At 39.5% G+C, this 19948-nt stretch overlaps 1 protein-coding gene across 12 annotated transcripts in view; it reads left to right on the plus strand.

The window, feature by feature from the left end:
* The window catches only part of BTRC (beta-transducin repeat containing E3 ubiquitin protein ligase), a 204920-nt gene that overhangs the window by 164255 nt on the left and 20717 nt on the right, over window positions 1-19948 (plus strand). For all 12 annotated transcript variants that reach the window (XR_013398293.1, XR_013398295.1, XR_013398294.1 and 9 more), the window contains 9 exons: window positions 3518-3749; window positions 7558-7744; window positions 12286-12382; window positions 13329-13466; window positions 13968-14086; window positions 15650-15899; window positions 16344-16462; window positions 17534-17644; window positions 19305-19383. Coding sequence is in view for 6 of the 12 variants with exons in the window: in XM_015148038.3 (XP_015003524.2) it covers window positions 3518-3749; window positions 7558-7744; window positions 12286-12382; window positions 13329-13466; window positions 13968-14086; window positions 15650-15899; window positions 16344-16462; window positions 17534-17644; window positions 19305-19383 (1332 nt within the window). In the remaining 6 variants the exon portion in view is untranslated. The remainder of the gene's footprint in view (window positions 1-3517; window positions 3750-7557; window positions 7745-12285; window positions 12383-13328; window positions 13467-13967; window positions 14087-15649; window positions 15900-16343; window positions 16463-17533; window positions 17645-19304; window positions 19384-19948) is intronic.

Genomic DNA, 19948 nt, shown 5'->3' on the forward strand with positions numbered 1-19948 from the left:
CATACTCATATCCAGTCGATCAGCAAATTCAGCAGGATCTGTCTTCAGAATTATACACTGAATCACAATTATTTCTCACCACCTCTGTAGCTACCACTGTGGTCCAAGAGATTGTTCTCTCTTCCATGGACTGTTGAAGTAGTGTCTTAATTTACCTACCTCCTTCTATTTATGTCCCATATAGTTTTAAAGGACCACATAGCAGTGGTCTTTTTAAACGGTGTCAGATTGTGTTGCTATTATGCTTCTGAGTGTTTGCCCAGGTGGCGCCTCTGTATGGCTTCTCATCCTCCATACCTGTCTCTCACATTAGCCTGAGTTTCTCACATGGTAGCTCAACGCTCTAAGGAGTAAGCAGAAGTTGCCTGGGCTTGGAAGTCCCAGAATGGAATGCAACTTCCTCCCCATTCTCTTAGTCAAAGCCCAGATTCACAGAATAGGACATAATCTCCACTTCTGATGGGAGGGGTAGCACTGATGTAGAGGGAGGACTGTAGTTGCTGGGGCCAATCTGTGGAGATTAGCTACCACCACCGGAATAACCAGGATGATTTGACCCAGGCTACTTCTCCAACCATAACTTTTCCTTGCTCACTCTATTCCAGCCACACCAGACCCTCTTATTCCTTGAACATGCCAGGCCAACTGCCACCTGGGACCTAGGGTCTCAAAATTCCCATTGCCTAGACCATTCTTCCTTGCTGTCTAGTCCTCATTTCCTTCATGTCTGAATTAAAATGTCACCTTTTTCAGGAAACTATCTCTAACCACTTAGACTTAAATAATCATATTAGTTTTTTGTTAATTGCTGCCTAATAAATCACCACAAACTTAGCAAGTTAAAATAACACCTATTTATTAGTTCTGTGTATAGTTCCAAGGGTCAGAAGTGTGCCACATAGTTCCTGGGTTCTCTGCTCAGAGTATCTCAAGGCTTAAATCAGTCAAGGTGTTGGGCTGGACTGAGTTCTCATCTGGAAGCTCTGAGGGAAAATCCTCTTCTCAGCTCTTTGTTTGTTTGTTTGTTTTTGAGATGGAGTTTCGCTCTTTTTGCCCAGGCTGGAGTGCAGTGGCGTTATCTCGGCTCACTGCAACCTCCACCTCCTGGGTTCAAGCGATTCTCCTGTCTCAGCTTCCTGAGTAGCTGGGATTACAGGTGCCTGCCACCACACCTGGCTCATTTTTTGTATTTTTAGTAGAGATAGGGTTTTGCCATGTTGGCCAGGCTGATGTCAAACTGCTGACCTTAGGTGACCAACCCACCTCAGCCTCCCAAAGTGCTTGGATTACAGAAGTGAACCACCACGCCCGGCCCTCAGCTCATTCTTGTTGTTGGCAGAATTCAGTTCCTTGCCATTGTAGAACTGAGGCCCCCATTTTCTTACTGACTGTCAACTGGGGGCTCCTTTCAGCAGCTAGAGACTGACCACATTCCTTGCCAGCTGGCCCCCTTCCTCCTCTGCAACCCGTTGGAGCAAACTCTGCTTTTAAAGCCTCATATGATTAGGTCAGATCCACCAGAGTAATCTCCGCATCTTAAGGTCACCTGATTTGGATCCCTCTTTTAATCACAGCAATAGCTACATTACTGTTTGAACAACTCAGAGAAGGTATGTGTACACCAGGGGCCAAGAATCTTGGGGACCAGCCGGGCGCGGTGGCTCATGCCTGTGATCCCAGCACTTTGGGAGGCCGAGGTGGGCGGATCACCTGAGGTTGGGAGTTCGAGAACAGCCTGACCAAAATGGAGAAACCCTGTCTTTACTAAAAATACAGAATTAGCTGGGCGTGGTGATGTGTACCTGTAATCCCAGCTACTCAGGAGGCTGAGGCAGGAGAATCACTTGAACCTGGGAGGCAGAGGTTGCAGTGAGCTGAGATCATGCCATTGCACTCCAGCCTGGGCAACAAGACAAACACTGTCTCAAAACAAACAAAAAAAAGAATCTTGGAGACCATCTTAGAATTTTGCCTACGACAATAACATATACTTTTTTCCTGTTCCTTTATCCTGCTTTATTTTTCTTCATAGCACTACCTACATTATATTTTCTAAGTATTTGCTTGTATTTTGTTTGTTTGTTTGTTTTGGGGGACAGAGTCTCGCCCTGTTGCCCAGGCTGGAGGGAAGTGGTGCAATCTCAGCTCACTGCAACCTCTGCCTCCCAGGTTCAAGCTATTCTCCTGCCTCAGCCTCCTGAGTAGCTGGGATTACAAGTGTAAGCTACTGCGCCTGGCTGCTTGTGTTTTTAATGTGCCTTTTACACTAAGAGTATATGTTAGTGATGTTAGAGACTGTCATTTTTGTTGTTATATTCCTAGTACCAAGGACAGTGTTGGGCACATTGTAGGTGCTCAGTAAATACTTATTGAATGAGTCAATTAATAAAAAAGACTTCATGGGAAATACAGAATATTTTATTTTATGGAAAAGGGTAGATTGAGCATATGAGTGTTATTTTAGCTTTATGTTCAAAAAGGTACCACAGAGTCTCAGAATATTCTTTGGTTTCTCTTTCCATAAAGGACTTCTTATTTAACAATTAAAAACCAAGTTGTTGGCTGGGCACAGTGGCTATTGCCTGTAATCCCAGCATTTTGGGAGGCTGAAGCAGGCAGATCATTTGAGGTCAGGAGTTCAAGACCAGCCTGTCCAACATGGTGAAACCCTGTCTCTACTAAAAATATAAAACTTAGCCAGGTGTGGTGGTGGGCACCTGTAGTCCCAATACTTGGGAGGCTGAGGCAGGAGAATCACTTGATTCTCCACCTGGGAGGTGGAAGTTGCAGTGAGCCAAGATTGTGCCAGTGCACTCCAGCCTGGGCAACAGAGCAAGACTCTGTCTAAAAAAAAAAGCTGTGATGACAGGGCACAATGGCTCACACCTGTAATCCCAGCACTTTGAAAAGCCAAGGCAGGAAAATTGCTTGAAGCCAGGAGTTTGAGACCAGCCTGGGCAACAAAAGAAGACTCCATCTGTACAAAAAAAATTTAAAAATTAGCTGTACATGGTAGTTTGCACCAATATAGTCTCAGCTACTCTGGAGGCTAAGGTGGGAGGATCGCTTGAGCCCAGGAGCTAGAGGCTGCAGTGAGCTATGATCTATCTCACCACTGCACTCCAGCCTGGGTGATAGAGTGAGACCTTGTCTCAAAAAAAAGTTGTGAGCAAGTAATTGTATAACTGTCCAACAACTGTTGTATACAAGAAAAAGCAAATTAGATTTTTGGCTTGCTAGTAATAACATGCTTTCAGCTTTCAGTTTTTATTTGTGTATGTTCAAGTATTAAGAATGTCTTCTGCAAACTTTTGGAAATGGATGCTTAGTCTTCTGGCGTTATAGCTGATTTACCAACTTTGTATGGTGTTTCTGTGGTTTTCCACGTAATTGCTAATAGAATAACAGAGTCGGCTCAATCGTGTAGACATAACATAGCATGCCATACCAGAAAATCGTGTATATTTCCCTCATTTTCAATACTAATCGTTTTGTTTCTTTTAACCCCCTTCTATAGACAAAACTTGCCAATGGCACTTCCAGTATGATTGTGCCCAAGCAACGGAAACTCTCGGCAAGCTATGAAAAGGAAAAGGAACTGTGTGTCAAATACTTTGAGCAGTGGTCAGAGTCAGATCAAGTGGAATTTGTGGAACATCTTATATCCCAAATGTGTCATTACCAACATGGGCACATAAACTCATATCTTAAACCTATGTTGCAGAGAGATTTCATAACTGCTTTGCCAGGTATGTCTACAAGTGTTTGTAAACCATGAATTTGCTGTGATGATAACAGAACTAAATCTCTAGCTATATATCTGTCTTTAAAAGTCTTTATTGGCTTGATTTTTACAAATTAAGTTCCTTAACTGTACTTTTTGGTGTAAAGCTTTTTTTTTTTTTTTTTTTTTTTTTTTTTTTTTTTTTTGAGACGGAGTCTTGCTCTGTAGCCCAGGCTGGAGTGCAGTGGTGTGATCTTGGCTCACTGCAAGCTCCGCCTCCCGGGTTCACGCCATTCTCCTGCCTCAGCCTCCTGAGTAGCTGGGACTAGAAGCACCCGCCACCATGCCCGGCTAATTTTTTGTGTTTTTAGTAGAGACAGGGTTTCACCGTGTTAGCCAGGATGGTCTCAATCTCCTGACCTTGTGATCGTCCCGCCTCGGCCTCCCAAAGTGCTAGGATTACAGGCATGAGCCGCTGCGCTCGACTGGTATAAAGCTTTTAAAAAAACAAACTCTAGAAATAAAGACTTTTTTTTTTTTTTTTTTTTTGAGGCAGAGTCTCACTTTGTCACCTAGACTGGAGTGAGTGCAGTGGCATGATCTTGGCTCATTGCAACCTCTGCCTCCCAGGTTCAGGCAATTCTCCTGCCTCAGCCTCCCGAGTAGCTGGGACTACAGGCACCTGACACCATGCCTGGCTAATTTTTGTATTTTTAGTAGAGGCAGGGTTTCACCATATTGGCCAGGCTGATCTTGAACTCTTGACCTCCAATGATTCACCCGCCTCAGCCTCCCAAAGTGCTGGGATTACAGGCATGAGCCACCGCGCCCAGCCGAGACTCCTTTTATCCTATCTTCTTACTCATGCCCTTCTATTCAACCTATTTTTACCCATACATAGGTCCAAATAAAATCTTTTCTGAGGTGTTACCTGATGTAAGTTGTGTCTTTTATAATATGTCTTAGTTTCAAGATATGTTTATGTACTTGGATTTGTATTTCTATGAGAATATATCAACAGAATATTGAAATTCTACAGATGAATAAAAAACATTTTTAATTGAAGTTTTTAGAAAGAAGGCTATCTCATAAGCCTCGTTGTGGTGTTAAATAAATAAATATAAAATGATATGTAAAATCCTTTTTTTGGAGGGTGCTGTGGTTTTTCTAAATGCTTATTTTTGGAAGGGCTTATTTTCCTGACATAGTATTCCCCCCAAATACTGACACCTAGAACACTTCCAAGGTGTCAGTGTTTGGGGGGAATGCTATGTCAGGAAGATAAGATTCTTGTGTATTCAAAGTTTATTTTAAGAGGAAAAAATCATACCAACTTGAATGAATCTTATCTTAAATGTCATATCTTGTTAGGGGAGGGGGTGTTGTTGTTTTCCAGTTACAGAAGTTACAGGGAACTTAGAAAATATTTAAAAACATTTCCTAGAACCCCAGCATTCAGAAAGAACTACTGATTTGCTATATTATTAATATTTTGGCAGGTAGCCTTTCTGTTTTGTCAAGTATGTGTTTTTTTTTCCTATAAAGCTTTGATCATAAATGTTTTGTGACCATTTTTCTGAATACATTCTCTTCATGTATTTTTCTGAATGTGTGTTCTTTTCAGTTGTTGCATAATATTCTTTACAATGGTTGAAGCACATACTATTTAACCCCTTTATTGAACATTTAGGTAGTTTCAAAATTTTTTCCTATTATAAACCATGTGATGATGAATTTTTATACATTAATCTTGTGGGAATCCTACGGAAAAAAATACAGACATGGAATCGCTATATATTAAGGAATATGAACATTTTTAAAGGCTTTTAATACATGGTGCCAAACTATCCCCTGATAAAAATATACCAGCTCATAGCCTCCCAACTATTAATACTACTTTGTTTTATATTTGCTAATTATACCATTTTTAAATTTTTGTTTTTCTGAACTAGGAATTTAAGTTGCTGTTTAAAACAAAAGAAATACCTATTTATATCTTAGGAATAACCCCTGTAAAAACTGAATTTTACCTATATCTTTTGTTAAATGGAATAGATTTTTGCCCCCTCTTTACTCATTGGATTTTGTTTTAGCCATAGGCAAACAGTTTTCTTTGTACAATCTGTGTGTACCTCATTACTTTGTTCTCCCCAATCACTGAGACATGTTACTATCTCAAGCTTATACCACTAAGAATTGAACAGGAGTTGATTAGACCTGTGTATCCTTTACCTAATATTGATCCCTGGTGTGTATCTGCTGACCACTCTATGAGGTATTAAATCATCAATCTAATGCTTTATGGCCATTTAAACTTATAAACCTGTACCATCTGGCTATGTTTAGTAAACCAAACTACTTCAAAAAGTGCCTGTAGTCCATTAATGTAATGGGTTTGTTTGGAGTGTTAGGTGAAATTACTTCCAAAGACTTATTAAAGGTACTTGGTGAAATGATCAGGAGCAATTTGATGGCACCCATTAAAAACAGGACAGCATTTTGGAAATTTCTGATGGTGTAGAAAGTTTTAATATAAATCATACCATTACTGTATTTTACATGAAGAACTAGTTATTATACCTTTAATTGGCTTTTGTTCATGTTTCTTTAATAAGAATTGGGTAATGCACGTCTCCATCTGCCTATACTTAAATACGAACATGCGATGCCAGCCAAACAAAATCCATTTAATGCTTGCTTTCTCAAGTCTGCTGAAAAGTGTGACTGATACCCATACTATCTTTATATGATATGATTCAGGGGAAAGGCCCAAAATGAAATGCCATGTTCTCTTTCTTGTTAAGTTTGTGCCTACAGGAGTAAGAGTATGAAGGAATTCTTCTGAACTATTTAAGTCTATAGAAAACATGTGATATGTACTTTGTAAACAGAAATAACTGAATATTTTTATCTCAATTGTGAATGTAGAACAGCAGGCAAAAGAAGTTTTTTTAGTGAGTTCATCCTATTTTATAGGATCTTTTCTTCTGAGACCTCAATACAGATTTGGGTGTTGGAGAACTTTAATTGGAAAGCCCTTCTGGTTTGTACGCCCCAGGATCTATTCTCCACTATTTTCCTCTGCACCTCCTACAGAATATTCTCTGAAATGCTAACCAAGTTATCTTTTGGTCTGGAATTTTTTCATTTTTACTCAACTGTCATTTAGGTTTTATAGCAGCAGCTACTCTCAAATATAGTTTTGTTTTTTTTTTTTAATCTGAAATTATACTCATTCTTGAACTTAAACATACATCTCTGTCTTTCTCTTGGGATATTTCCATGCCATTCTATATTTCCTTCTTCTCTCCTTCTGCATGCCCAAAATTCTATAACCCAGCACATTCTGACTTAGTGCCTCTCCCCCAGTACATTTAAAGGATATTTCTTTAACCGAACAGCTTTGGAACTGCAGCAGTAATAGAAACAGAATGAGAAATGGACCTAATATAGAGATTTGGGGGGGTCTGAATCATAGAGTTTGAGATGCCATCCATAGAACATCCCCTAGTGCTGAAATCCATATAGATAGATGTGAATTGTTTTCTGGAATCCTTTTTATTTTTAATGTCTTGGGGGGTTTGCTGGTTGTTAACTTTAACTTCCTTATCTAAAGGAAGATGGAAAATACTGTTCATTTCTGTAACCTTATGGAAAAATTATTGACACTCATTTTACCCAAGCCTCTGTTTGAAAAAGAAACTGGACCACACTAGGGACAATGATGTGCCTTCATAGCAGAACAAATGCTGTTCTGTTTTAAAGGACCTTTTGTAAAAAATCATTCACCACCCTCTGTGTTCTTTTTCTTTGCCTCCTCCCTCTCCTGAAAGCTCGGGGTTTGGATCATATTGCTGAGAACATTCTGTCATACCTGGATGCCAAATCACTATGTGCTGCTGAACTTGTATGCAAGGAATGGTACCGAGTGACCTCTGATGGCATGCTATGGAAGAAGCTCATCGAGAGAATGGTCAGGACAGATTCTCTGTGGAGAGGCCTGGCAGAACGAAGAGGGTGGTGAGCCTTTAACTTTTCTTACTATTACATGGCTTCAGGACCTGGCCAGTCACAGTCACTGAAAGATTTTTGGGGAGCCAGTGAGACCACTTCTCATTTAATATGGTGATTTTGTTGATTTGCAGCTTAAAATGTAACAGAGAACAAGTATTCATGTACTCAGCAGTTTTTCTTCTTACCTGTCACTCACAAAATGACATGATATTGTATTAATACTGCTTTGCAAAAAATAATGGAAAGTTTACCAGCCCTCCTGTTTAAAGCATTCTGTTATCTGGGCAGAAGTTGGTATCCTGCGGCTGGGTACAGTGGTTCACGCCTGTAATCCCAGCACTTTGGGAGGCCAAGGTGGGCAGATCACTTGAAGCCAGGAGTTTGAGACCAGCCTGGCCAACATGGCGAAACCCTGTCTCTACTAAAGATTCAAAATGTAGCCGGGTGTGGTGGCATGCACCTGTAATCCCAGCTACTCTAGAGGCTGAGGCAGGAGAATCGTATGAACCCAGGCGGTAGACGTTGCAGTGAGTGGAGATTGAGCCATTACACTCCAGCCTAGGTGACAGAGCGTGACTTTGTCTCCAAAAAAAAAAAAAAAAGTTGGTATCCTCCAAAAGGACTGATGGGCAATTTATGAGCCAAAATAAAGTAGATGACTTTGAATCACATAGAAACCATCCAGGATAGCTTTCCCCTAAAATAATCCAAGACAAATGATTTTCTTTTCTTTCAGAAAATTTATTGCCTTTATCTTATGCGTCTGGTGTTTTGTCACCTTTGTAATCAAAAATTATTTTTATGCTCAAGTGGAATAAGAACTCTAGCCATCAGAAAAAGTGAAAATGAAATTCATTATAAATCATTGTTTCTTCTTAAGACTTCTGTTTTTCAAGATTTTCTGACTTAATTCCGAATTCCCCAAAGCATCATATAGTTAGCAGTCTAAGAGACCTCACTACTTTTTTTGTTGTTCTCTTAACAGTGCCATTTCATTAGAACTTCTGAAAGATATCTTTCCTTAAATAATTTTCTCTCAGAGTATGTCTCTAGAATGTCACTATAGGAAAGCTACGTAGTAATAAAGGTAACATTAAATATTCTCGTTGACAGAAAACATTATAATAGGCATGTGTGTGCTTAGTGGTGTCCTTCCAAATTAATTTTATCTGTTGTTTATCTTGGATCATAAAGAGGAAAACAGTTAAAAATAGAGAACACTTGTAAAAGATAAATATTCATGGACCAGCTTTCCTTCGAATTTTCATTAAATATATTTGGGTCTCTTTCTTTTTTTCTGTCTTTGAAATTTATTAACACCTAGTAAATACAACGACCTATATTATACCAAATGCTTCAGAGATTTTTATCATTCTGGCTATTAGGAAGACTGTTTAAATTTTTCTCTCAAATCGAATTAAAGGAACAAAAAGCTAGGCAATTTTTAGGCTATGTAGAAAAGAATATTGTTGGCCAGGCAGGGTGGCTCACGCCTGTAATCCCAACAGTTTTGGAGGCCAAGGCAAGAGGATTGTTTGAGCCCAGGAGTTTGCGACCAGGCTGAGCAACATAGTGAGACCTCATCTCTACAAAAAAATCAAAAAATTAGCTGGGCCTGGTGGCGCATGCCTGTAATCCCAGCTACTCAGGAGGCTGAGGCGGGAGGATGGCTTCAGCCTGGGAAGTTGAGGCTGCAGTGAGCTATGATCATGCCACTGTACTCCAGCCTGGGCAACAGAGCAAGACCCTGTCTCTTTCTCTGTCTCTCTCTCTCTCTCTCTCTCTCTCTGTCTCTCTCCCTCTCTCTCTCTCTCACACACACACACACACTCACACACACACACATATTACTACTTCTCAAATATATTTTTTAATTCTCACTTATTTCACTACATAGAAAAATAGCAATCTTTCATAACCTACTTCATACTTTGGAAATAAACTCTTTAATAGTACAACAAAGCAAATAAAAATAGAGTTATATGGTATTCAGGGTCCATCATTTTGCTGAGTGCTGGGACCAGCCTTGAGGATACAGCAGGCAACTGTTTACATGGGAGAATTTTAGGGCAGCTGAGAAGATTTCTCTGTCCCTCAGAAAAAAAGAATCTCTTCTCCAAATAACTCCTGAAATTTCAATTAAGGGGATTCATTCCTTTAGCTATAAAGGTTCTGTTCCCTGTTAAAATACATTGTGTTCCCATTTGGACTGTAAATGACAGTAAACCTTCATCAGACATTGGGATTTTGCTGAGTCCTTTTTTGAAGGCAGAAAAATCAAGAAGTAAGTAGGCAGTTCTTGGCAGATGGATGTGAAAATGCCAAAGTAAATGGTAACTCTTAAAAGTATAATAAAAGACCACTTGGGAAAAGTCAATTTTCTTAATCAGCAGATCACATTTTATGATAACATTCTGAATTTAATATTTAACATTTATCATGTACTCACATTCTCGTAGGTACTAGGCATTTCACGTAGAAGTAGTCCCTGTTGTCAGAGATCTTCCATCATAAAAGGTTTTGACTTAAAACATAAAGACAGAAGCCCGTTTTCAATACCTAGCCATCCCTTTCTGTAGCACTTTGATCTGAAGAAATTCAGGTACTTTACCAAGACATGGTAAATGCAGTGAGGTGGAAAACAAGATCAGAAGCTTATATGGGTTCTCTTTCCTTAGAATGTAGAGATAGTATCATTGCATAGGAAGAAAGTCTTGGAGTGCTAGAGATTAAAAGAAGACAGGAATCTCAGAAATGGTGGGCATTGAGAAACAAGTAGTTAAGAATGTGGGTGGGCTGAGAAATCAGGCTTAAAATCTTCACATTCAAAATCTACTATTTGCCTGCAAAGTGTTTGTAGAATAATATTGTACAGAGAAATGTACCATTAATCCGGAATTCTTTCATAACACATCTTGTTTCCCCTTTTGTTTATGCTGGTGTATCATGTTTCATTAATCCCCCTCTTTATAAGTATTATTTTCACTTCTCTTTTTCAGATTTTCTTTTCTGTATTAACACAGAAGTTAGAGCCAGCTACCTTCCTGGACAGGAAATTTTCTCAAATAATTTTCAAGGTGTATAATAGGGAGAGGGAAGGGGAGAAGCACTCCTGGAGACAACAAACAATTAATTATATTGTAATGGAGCTATAGAGGGAGGAGTGGATGACTGGCCCAGAGAAAACATGATTTCTCTGGTGCCAGGATTACACTCAGAGGCATTTCTGCCTGTCTCCACTTTGCAAGGCACGGTGCCAGTGAGAACAGCAGTTAGTACACCCATAGTGGGGTTTACTAGCTTCCACACCGTGTTTGGTGGGTTCTTAACTTCAGGATGAGGAATTAAATTTTTTACCCAGCAGGAAGTGATTGCCATTTACTGATTTTTTTTTTGTAGCAAAGATCTAGCTTGGGATATGAGTATTCCAGAGATGTGCTGTCATAAGGAAGGAGATACTAACAAATGTTGCTCACTGGAAACAGGGAAGGCAGTTAAGTACATGTATGTATATACACAGCCAGGAACACACCTGTGAAAGTCAGTTTCATGCCTTAGACTTGATAGCACAATGCTCTTAGGCGTTTCTTTTTTTCTTCTTCCCTAGCTGCTGCTGGACAAACCTGTGATCCTTTTGTTTTCTGTTGAAATGAACTGAATTGTTCCTTTCAAAGCATAGTTGCACTGATTAGCAGCAGCCTGGGTGACTGAGCAGCCACCTTACCCACACAGATAAAGACCTAGAAAAAGTGATCTCCATGCCAGAGGCATTGCTGCTGTTTACAATGCTGGGGACCACTACACAGTAAAAGAAAAAAAAAAATTATAGGGCATGTGCTAGTTCAAAGGTAATACTTACCATTACTAACAAAATTTCCAAAAGATGAGGTCAGTGAATCTAAGCAGTAGTCTTAATAGACCAATAGATGAATTCTGATTATACATATTCCATTTGTTTACTGATATTATAATATTTCCAAAGGCTTGGTACTCTGACGTTCTACACTGGAAATAATCATGTTTTACCCAAAAGCAAATCAGTGTTGATCAGACTCCTTAGAGCCCAGAAGGTTGCTCTTTGACATGGGACTCCTGAAATCAGGCTTACGTTTGCTCCTCCCTAGGCAGCTATGGAGAGTATATGGAATGGTAACTGTGAAAACATTTTGAAAATATATGAAGCTCCTTATAAATATATAATGTCGGCCAGGTGTGATGTTTCACGCCTGTAATCGCAGCACTTTGGGAGGCCGAGCAGGAAGGTCATTTGAGGCCAGGAGTTTGAGACCAGCCTGACCAACATGGTGAAACCCCATCTCTACTAAAATACAAAAATTAGCCAGCGTGGTGGCAGATGCCTGTAATCGCAGCTGCTCAGGAGGCTGAGGCAGGAGAATCGCTTGAACCCAGGAGGAGGAGGTTGCAGTGAGCCAACTCACGCCGCTGCACTCCAGCCTGGGCAACAGAGCAAGACTGTCTCAAAATATATATGTATATAAATGTATAATGTCATGATTTTCATTGGGAAATATTTGTTATTTTTTTAGGGGACAGTATTTATTCAAAAACAAACCTCCTGACGGGAATGCTCCTCCCAACTCTTTTTATAGAGCACTTTATCCTAAAATTATACAAGACATTGAGGTAAGAATCTATGTATTTTGGGGTATTTGCCCAGTGGCACAGAATTATCAGCATTCTTCAGTCACAATATGGTTACAGCAAGCCCATTAAGGTTTATTGACATGAGTTGCAAGTCAATCTCTTAGCTGGCTGTGGTGGCTCACGCCTGTAATCCCAGCACTTTTGGAGGCTGAGGTCAGGAGTTTGAGACCAGCCTGGCTAACATGGTGAGACCCCTTTCTCTACTAAAAATATAAAAATTAGCCAGGCATGGTGGCACACGCCTGTAATTCCAGCTACTCAGGAGCCTGAGGTAGGAGAATTGCTTGAACCTGGGAGGCACGTGTTGCAGTGAGCCGAGATCGTGCCACTGCACTCCAGCCTGAACGACAGAGTGAGACTCCATCAAAAAAAAAAAAAAAAGAAAAAGAAAAGAAAATCAGTCTCTTTACAGGCAAGTAGGGTAGGTAAAATAAATTGCTAGGCAAAATTTTAAAGCTTTAAAAAATTGTTTACTAATACATAGATGAGAGAGATAAAGAGATTGATCCCTTCATACAATAGCAGTGTGAATGGTAAACTTGTCCTCAAATATCTTCTGAATTGAACCTCCATAGAAGTTCATCAGTAGCAATGGCCATCACATATGTAAGAGCACTGAGTGTATAACCTCACATAGTTTGTAGCTTTTCTCCTCTTGATGAGTAGTCTCTTCCCACTAGATTTATTATTTAATTGAACAAATTATAGGCAGGGGAGTTCTAGGAAACAAACTTTAATTACTTTGCAAAAGGGAAAATATTTTATAAATGTAGATAGTAGCCTTTTAAAGACATTTTTAAGTTTTCCCTAAGTTGTGTATATCCCATAGAGTAAAGCATCGAGCCTTTGATTGTCATTAAAGCCCAAAAAGAGTTTGATTCTAGGCGTTTCCTAACACTGCCATTTTCCCATTCCTTCTTCTCAGACAATAGAATCTAACTGGAGATGTGGAAGACATAGTTTACAGAGAATTCACTGCCGAAGTGAAACAAGCAAAGGAGTTTACTGTTTACAGTATGATGATCAGAAAATAGTAAGCGGCCTTCGAGACAACACAATCAAGGTGAGGTCTGTTCAGTTGTAGGAAGGTAGCGGAGGGAGCGAGGCTGACTACATTCTTAGCACAGTCCAAAGCATAAACTCTAAGCATTATTTCTAGAAAGTAAGTGAAGATTTTAGATTGTTTCCAGTTCCAAAGCCAAAATCATTTCCTTAAAGGACAGACATCTGCTTCCCCCCAGAATATTATACAAATGGGTAGTCCTAGGGTTAAATTCTCTTCTTGAAATGCACTGAATGGGCTATTACTCTTTTGGCCCTCACATAATTATAAACTACCTTGTTCCTTAATGAAAAGGATAAAAGTTTGCATAGTACTGAAGCTATATATATATATATATATGTGGGTGGGTGTGTGTATGCTTAGCTATACCCATAGGGAAGAATGCTTTCCACACTACTCTGGGCTTTGATTATTTGGGGGATCAAACACATAATAAGACCAACAAGTCTCCACAGCACCCCATCATCACATTGATCAAAAGGATCTTATTTGCCATCCTAGATCTGGGATAAAAACACATTGGAATGCAAGCGAATTCTCACAGGCCATACGGGTTCTGTCCTCTGTCTCCAGTATGATGAGAGAGTGATCATAACTGGATCATCGGATTCCACGGTCAGGTAGAAAATTTCATATGCTCTTTTGAACTCTGAAACATCAGCTCTACTCTGTTCTTTGTCATAGATAGTAATTTTGTATGTATCGGCACAGTTCTGAAACTAAAGAAGAATAAACCACCAGGTCCCCATCATTTCTGTCAGTCTAGAACTAGAAAACTTGATTTAGGAATGCTTGAGGTAAGTTTACATTTTCACACATTTAAGAAACTACACGTTCTATATTAATTTGGAGGATCATCTATTACAGAAACTTTTCTTATCCTTATGGTAAACTTTGCATTCCTTACAAAAGCCATCTCACAAGGGAATGACATGAATGCAATGAAGCCTTCCTTTCAGGTAGTTGTAACTGTAGTGCAGGTCTGTATTATCTCCTTTGAAACATGTACAGGTGAGCTGTGCTCTCTTTGCCAGCCCCTCCCCTGCCATCCCTGCAGTTTTTAATTGCGAGCTTCACTCAGGGAGGGGCCCTCAATTTCCAGAGGCATTAGTGATTTGATGACACAGCCATTATACTGCTGGAGTCTGGGATAGCTTGAGTTCTGGGTACCAGCAGCACTGCTGGGAACCTCTGTTAGGAATTTTGCCTTAAGCTAAAGGATTTAGCAAACATAATGCATCAAAAGTAACTTAAAAAAAAATAGACGTAGGAAAAAAGCAGTTAACTGCATTGTTAGATACTCTGAAGTTAAATGTTTACCATTCCAAGTTATCCTCTGTGAATAGAAAAGACTGTTCCTGTTTTTTGTCTTTTGACTTAAAAGCATAGCAAACTTGTCCTTGTAGTTACTGACATTTAACATTTATTGGTGCTTGTGGAGCGAGTGCCCCACAGAATCTGAAACACTGTAGATGCTAACATCATTTATAAAGAAAAGATGATTTTCTATAAAAGGGGGCTAAACTGGAAAAAGGAAATAACATGTTATAAAACCCAAAGTAAATAAACAAAAATAGAATAATCAAAATATATCATCACACAAAATTCTCAAGCTATCCCAGGACCCCACACTCTGCTGTGAAGCCCATATTTACAATGCAGGGGCTGTTTTAAACCCCTGCCTACTTCAAAACACAGAAATGGGGGCTTAGAATTAGAGTCATGATTATCTTGGCCTTTGACCTTTATGATAAAACCTGAGATCCAGGGTAATCAAACTCAAATTCACATTACTAAGTATGTGACAGAAGCATCTTAGCCTATGTCATTTCTGGCTCCTGAGGGCTATCATTGGGATGGGCACTAATGCTACTGTTATTATTCAGATTCCCCATTTAAAATGTATCTTACTAATGGTATCCAATTGAATGTCAGAAGTTTTACAGTCTGGGCCAAATTATTAGGTGACAGTGGCTGCCACCTCATCCTTGCCCTCCACAACTTGCCCATATTTCAAGCAGTATGTCTTAAGGACACACTGGCAGCATCCCATTCCCTTTCTTCTCCCACTCTCCCGGTCCGGCACTCTCTCTAAATATAAGGGGTGGAAGGGTGCATGATGGTCAAATATAGGTAACAGACTGTAGCTTGAGTACCATCTAAATCTCATCTGTCGCTTCCAGAGTGTGGGATGTAAATACAGGTGAAATGCTAAACACGTTGATTCACCATTGTGAAGCAGTTCTGCACTTGCGTTTCAATAATGGCATGATGGTGACCTGCTCCAAAGATCGTTCCATTGCTGTATGGGATATGGCCTCCCCAACTGACATTACCCTCCGGAGGGTGCTGGTCGGACACCGAGCTGCTGTCAATGTTGTAGACTTTGATGACAAGTACATCGTTTCTGCATCTGGGGATAGAACTATAAAGGTAATAAGGCATTTTTCAGTAAGTTTCCAACTTAGAATGGGGAAATTCATATGAAAATTTGATCAGGGGCAATTTCATATTTAAACATTGGTGCAGAAAAATGTAATATTTAATTCAGAGACTATTCTACAAGTGAAAAGGTAATAAGTGAGACGTTGTGTGACAATTTGGCCGAGGTATTTTATTCCTATAAATAATGGTGAGTGTGAGAAGAGACTAACCCTAGAAGAGTAAATCAATTTGAGGAATTCTCATGTGATAACAGCCAACTGCAAATTAGCCTCTGTTACCATGAATTTAAATTGTCCTTTGTTTTATTTGTTTGAGAAGTTGACTTCCCTCTAATGGTTCAGCCCTGTTTTCTGCTTCCCTAAGACTCCAGTTGCCATAGATTTTACCAGTAAAAGCACCAAATCAACTGCTCAATGCCATTTTCTTTTTCAGGTATGGAACACAAGTACTTGTGAATTTGTAAGGACCTTAAATGGACACAAACGAGGCATTGCCTGTTTGCAGTACAGGGACAGGCTGGTAGTGAGTGGCTCATCTGACAACACTATCAGGTGAGCACCTAGTACCTTGTATCATAAGGGATCGATATTATGCTCCCATTCATTACTAATGCACAGATCATACAAGTCTGTAATTTTGTTATGTTTATAATCAACTGTGTTTCCTTTCTGTAGCTTCTTACAGATCAGAAGTTTGCCCCAAGCAGAGAAGCAGCACAGCAAAGCCTTTTGTTGCCCTTCTTTTTAAATTTCTCCTGTCTACAGTTGAAAAGTGCTAATAAACAGCTAAAAGCCTTTTCTTTGCCATTGTTTTCAAGAAATGAAAAGATTTGTTTCCTTACTAGAAATTATGTAATTTTTGTCTTAGCATTACATAATTGGCCAGAGTTACCTGTATTTGAAATTATGAAGGTTTCACAGTTGGAAGCCCTTTTTGGGGTGTTCTCTTCACAAAGACAAATGACATAGTCATGATTAGAATTTGGAAGATTTATCCATCATTACCCTTCAGTGAAGTACTAAAAGGATGAAAAGGCCATTAAAAAAACAACAGATAGAGCTACTGTTTGTTATATCTAAGGAAATTATTCCTAGAAGTCACTTGAATTGCTCTGAAAACATACAGTTTTTTAAATTAGTACACAAAAGTTTTTGAGAACTGACTTTGCATTTCCATTCTCTGAGAATAACTGTCCTGGACAGTGGTAAAAGAAGTGTCCACCATGGCAGAGGGGGAGGTGCTTTGTGAGAACAGGACATCGCTGATAATCTGTATCTCATTCAGTTTGATGACTTCAGGAAACTACTTTCTTAGCTCAGTCATTTCCTGCTCAGGCAACTGTGTGCATTGAGTTCGTTTTTATACCTGGAAGAACCTGTTTACAGAATTATATAAAGCACTGTGCTTTGAAAATACATTTTATGTTTGAACTTAAACCTACATTTTTCTGTGTGAGTTATATAGCAGAAAGGAAATAAATTACATTGAAAGCAGTACATATCTGTGTGGGTGGTGATTGATTTTATTTTGTGAATTTTTAGAAGGCATATAAAGTGTATTATAACATTCCAGGCTTAGAAAAGAATACGTGAAAATTCACTTGACTCAATTTTCTCTTCCAGATTATGGGACATAGAATGTGGTGCATGTTTACGAGTGTTAGAAGGCCATGAGGAATTGGTTCGTTGTATTCGATTTGATAACAAGAGGATAGTCAGTGGGGCCTATGATGGGTGAGTGTGCTAACAGAGTGTAAAAAGAGAAAATCTACGTCTTAATCCTTCCTTATGTTTATGGTGTTAAACATTACCATTCCTTGTTTCTAAAGCTTATAGATTTTACACAAAGTGATACCATATTTCTTTAATCTGTATATTTACCTCTCCTTGGTTTAGTGTCCTGAAATATTCTTTCCAATCATTTTATTATACTTGTTTGCACATGGTTGTCATTCATATTTTGGTTATTTGGTTATGTATTTCACTGTTTTGCCCTGTAAAGCAAAACAAGAAAAACCCAGTGTTAACAGGCTACCCATGTAAAGTGGTAACCTGTTAACAAAACACAAACACTAGAGGGCAGTATTTGGGGACTTAGTGTGGTAAGATCTCCAATTTTGATCTCTTGGATTCTTTATCTCTTTTAGTAATTTTTAAAAGTACAGTTCTCTTGTCATCACTTGTCATCCTAGCATTTCATTTATGAGTTTAGTCATCTTTATTTTCTTCTAATTTCTAGTGGTTATGGAATCCATTAATGTTGTGAATGGACCCCACGTCCACCAATCCTAAACACAGAGTAAATTCAAACAAAAGTAGGCTGGGCACAGTGGCTTGTGCATGTAATCCCAACACTTTGGGAGACCGAGACAGGCGGATACTTGAGGTCAGGAGTTCAAGACCAGCCTGGCCAACATGGCAAAACCCAGTATCTACTAAAAGTACAAAAATTAGCCAGGTGTGGTTGCAGGTGCCTGTAATCTCAGCTACTCAGGAGACTGAGGCAGGAGAATTGCTTGAACCAGGGAGGCAGAGGTTGCAGTGAGCCAAGATTGCACCACCATGCTCCAGCCTGGGCGACAGAGCAAGACTCCATCTCCAAAAAAAAAAAAAAAAAAAAAAAAGTTATTCACTTACGAAGGACTCCTTATCATTTCTTTTTGTCAAACTGCCTGATTTGGGGGGTGAAGGGTAGAAAGCTACAGTTCAAATATTGGCAACTTTTTAAATATCAGAAACTAACAACATTATTTTAGTTCATGAGCTAACTATACTGATACATTAATTAGCCAATGCAAGCAGCAAGAAGCTGCTCACTTCTTCTGCTTTGGGTCAGCCATCACTGTTACAACCTTGGGAAATTGTTCAGAGTGTGGTGACATGTTCCAGCTTGGTCAAGACAATATTTTCTTATTGCCCTGGCTTTGATCTGTACCCACCTGTCTTGGAATTTGTCTGTTATGTACCTTGAGGAAACATGGCCTATAAAAGGTTGTTGGAAGAGCTACACTTATTTAAATCAAAAGATGAGGGCTTACTTATATAAACTCCATTGCTCTTACATGGACCCCAGTCCCTCAGTACATGTGACCTGGGCCACTCTTAGAAGTGACCAGGAAGAGGATGCCTCAGAGTTGTAGATTTCTAGGTCTATGTAATATCATTAGGAGGTCTAATGTACAAGATCTCCTCTTGATCCCAAAGTGTGGTTTAACTTTACTATTAAATGTCTTCAGTTTGGTTAAAGCTAGCCTGTTTCTCATTTGTAGGTTAATCACGTACATTTCAACTATACTCACCATCCATATTTATTGCCATGAATTTCTGCTGTTCTTCCCTGTGTTCTCTTACTTTTGCTTTTAACTAGCATTTTTGTCCCCTTTTTGATCTTTAGAAAAATTAAAGTGTGGGATCTTGTGGCTGCTTTGGACCCCCGTGCTCCTGCAGGGACACTCTGTCTACGGACCCTTGTGGTAAGAGCCTTGCTGTTAGAGCATTGGAGAGCAGGTGGGGGAAGAAATTAAACATTGATGTGCTGTGGAATATGGATTTGAATTTAATAGTTACAACCTCACAAAACCTACAACTAAGTGGTAAGGCAACCAGTACATGACAATAAAATATGTTTATATAATTCCTTTCATCCAAAAATGCTTTAGAGACTATATATGGAGAGAAATGTGGCAGCTGTTTAACAGCTGCACAGAAACTCTACACAACAGTTTAGTGCAGGAAGTGAATAAGAATTCTGTATCCACCAGAAACAGCAGGGGGTACTAAGGGAGAGAGAATATAATTACTCAAATTGGAACCTGTCCAAAATCTGAGGACCTGTACACCTGTGCCTTCAAAAATTACCCTGGGGGCTGGGTGCGGTGGCTCATGCCTATTATCCCAGCACTTTGGGAGGTCAAAGCGGATGGATCACCTGAGGTCAGGAGTTCAAGACCAGCTTGACCAACATGGTGAAACCCTATCTCTACTGAAAATAAAAACAAATTAGCTGAGCATGGTGGTGAGCGCCTGTAATCCCAGCTA

This window comes from Macaca mulatta, chromosome 9, assembly GCF_049350105.2.
Source record: "Macaca mulatta isolate MMU2019108-1 chromosome 9, T2T-MMU8v2.0, whole genome shotgun sequence".
In the NCBI taxonomy this organism is placed as follows: Eukaryota; Metazoa; Chordata; class Mammalia; order Primates; family Cercopithecidae; genus Macaca; species Macaca mulatta.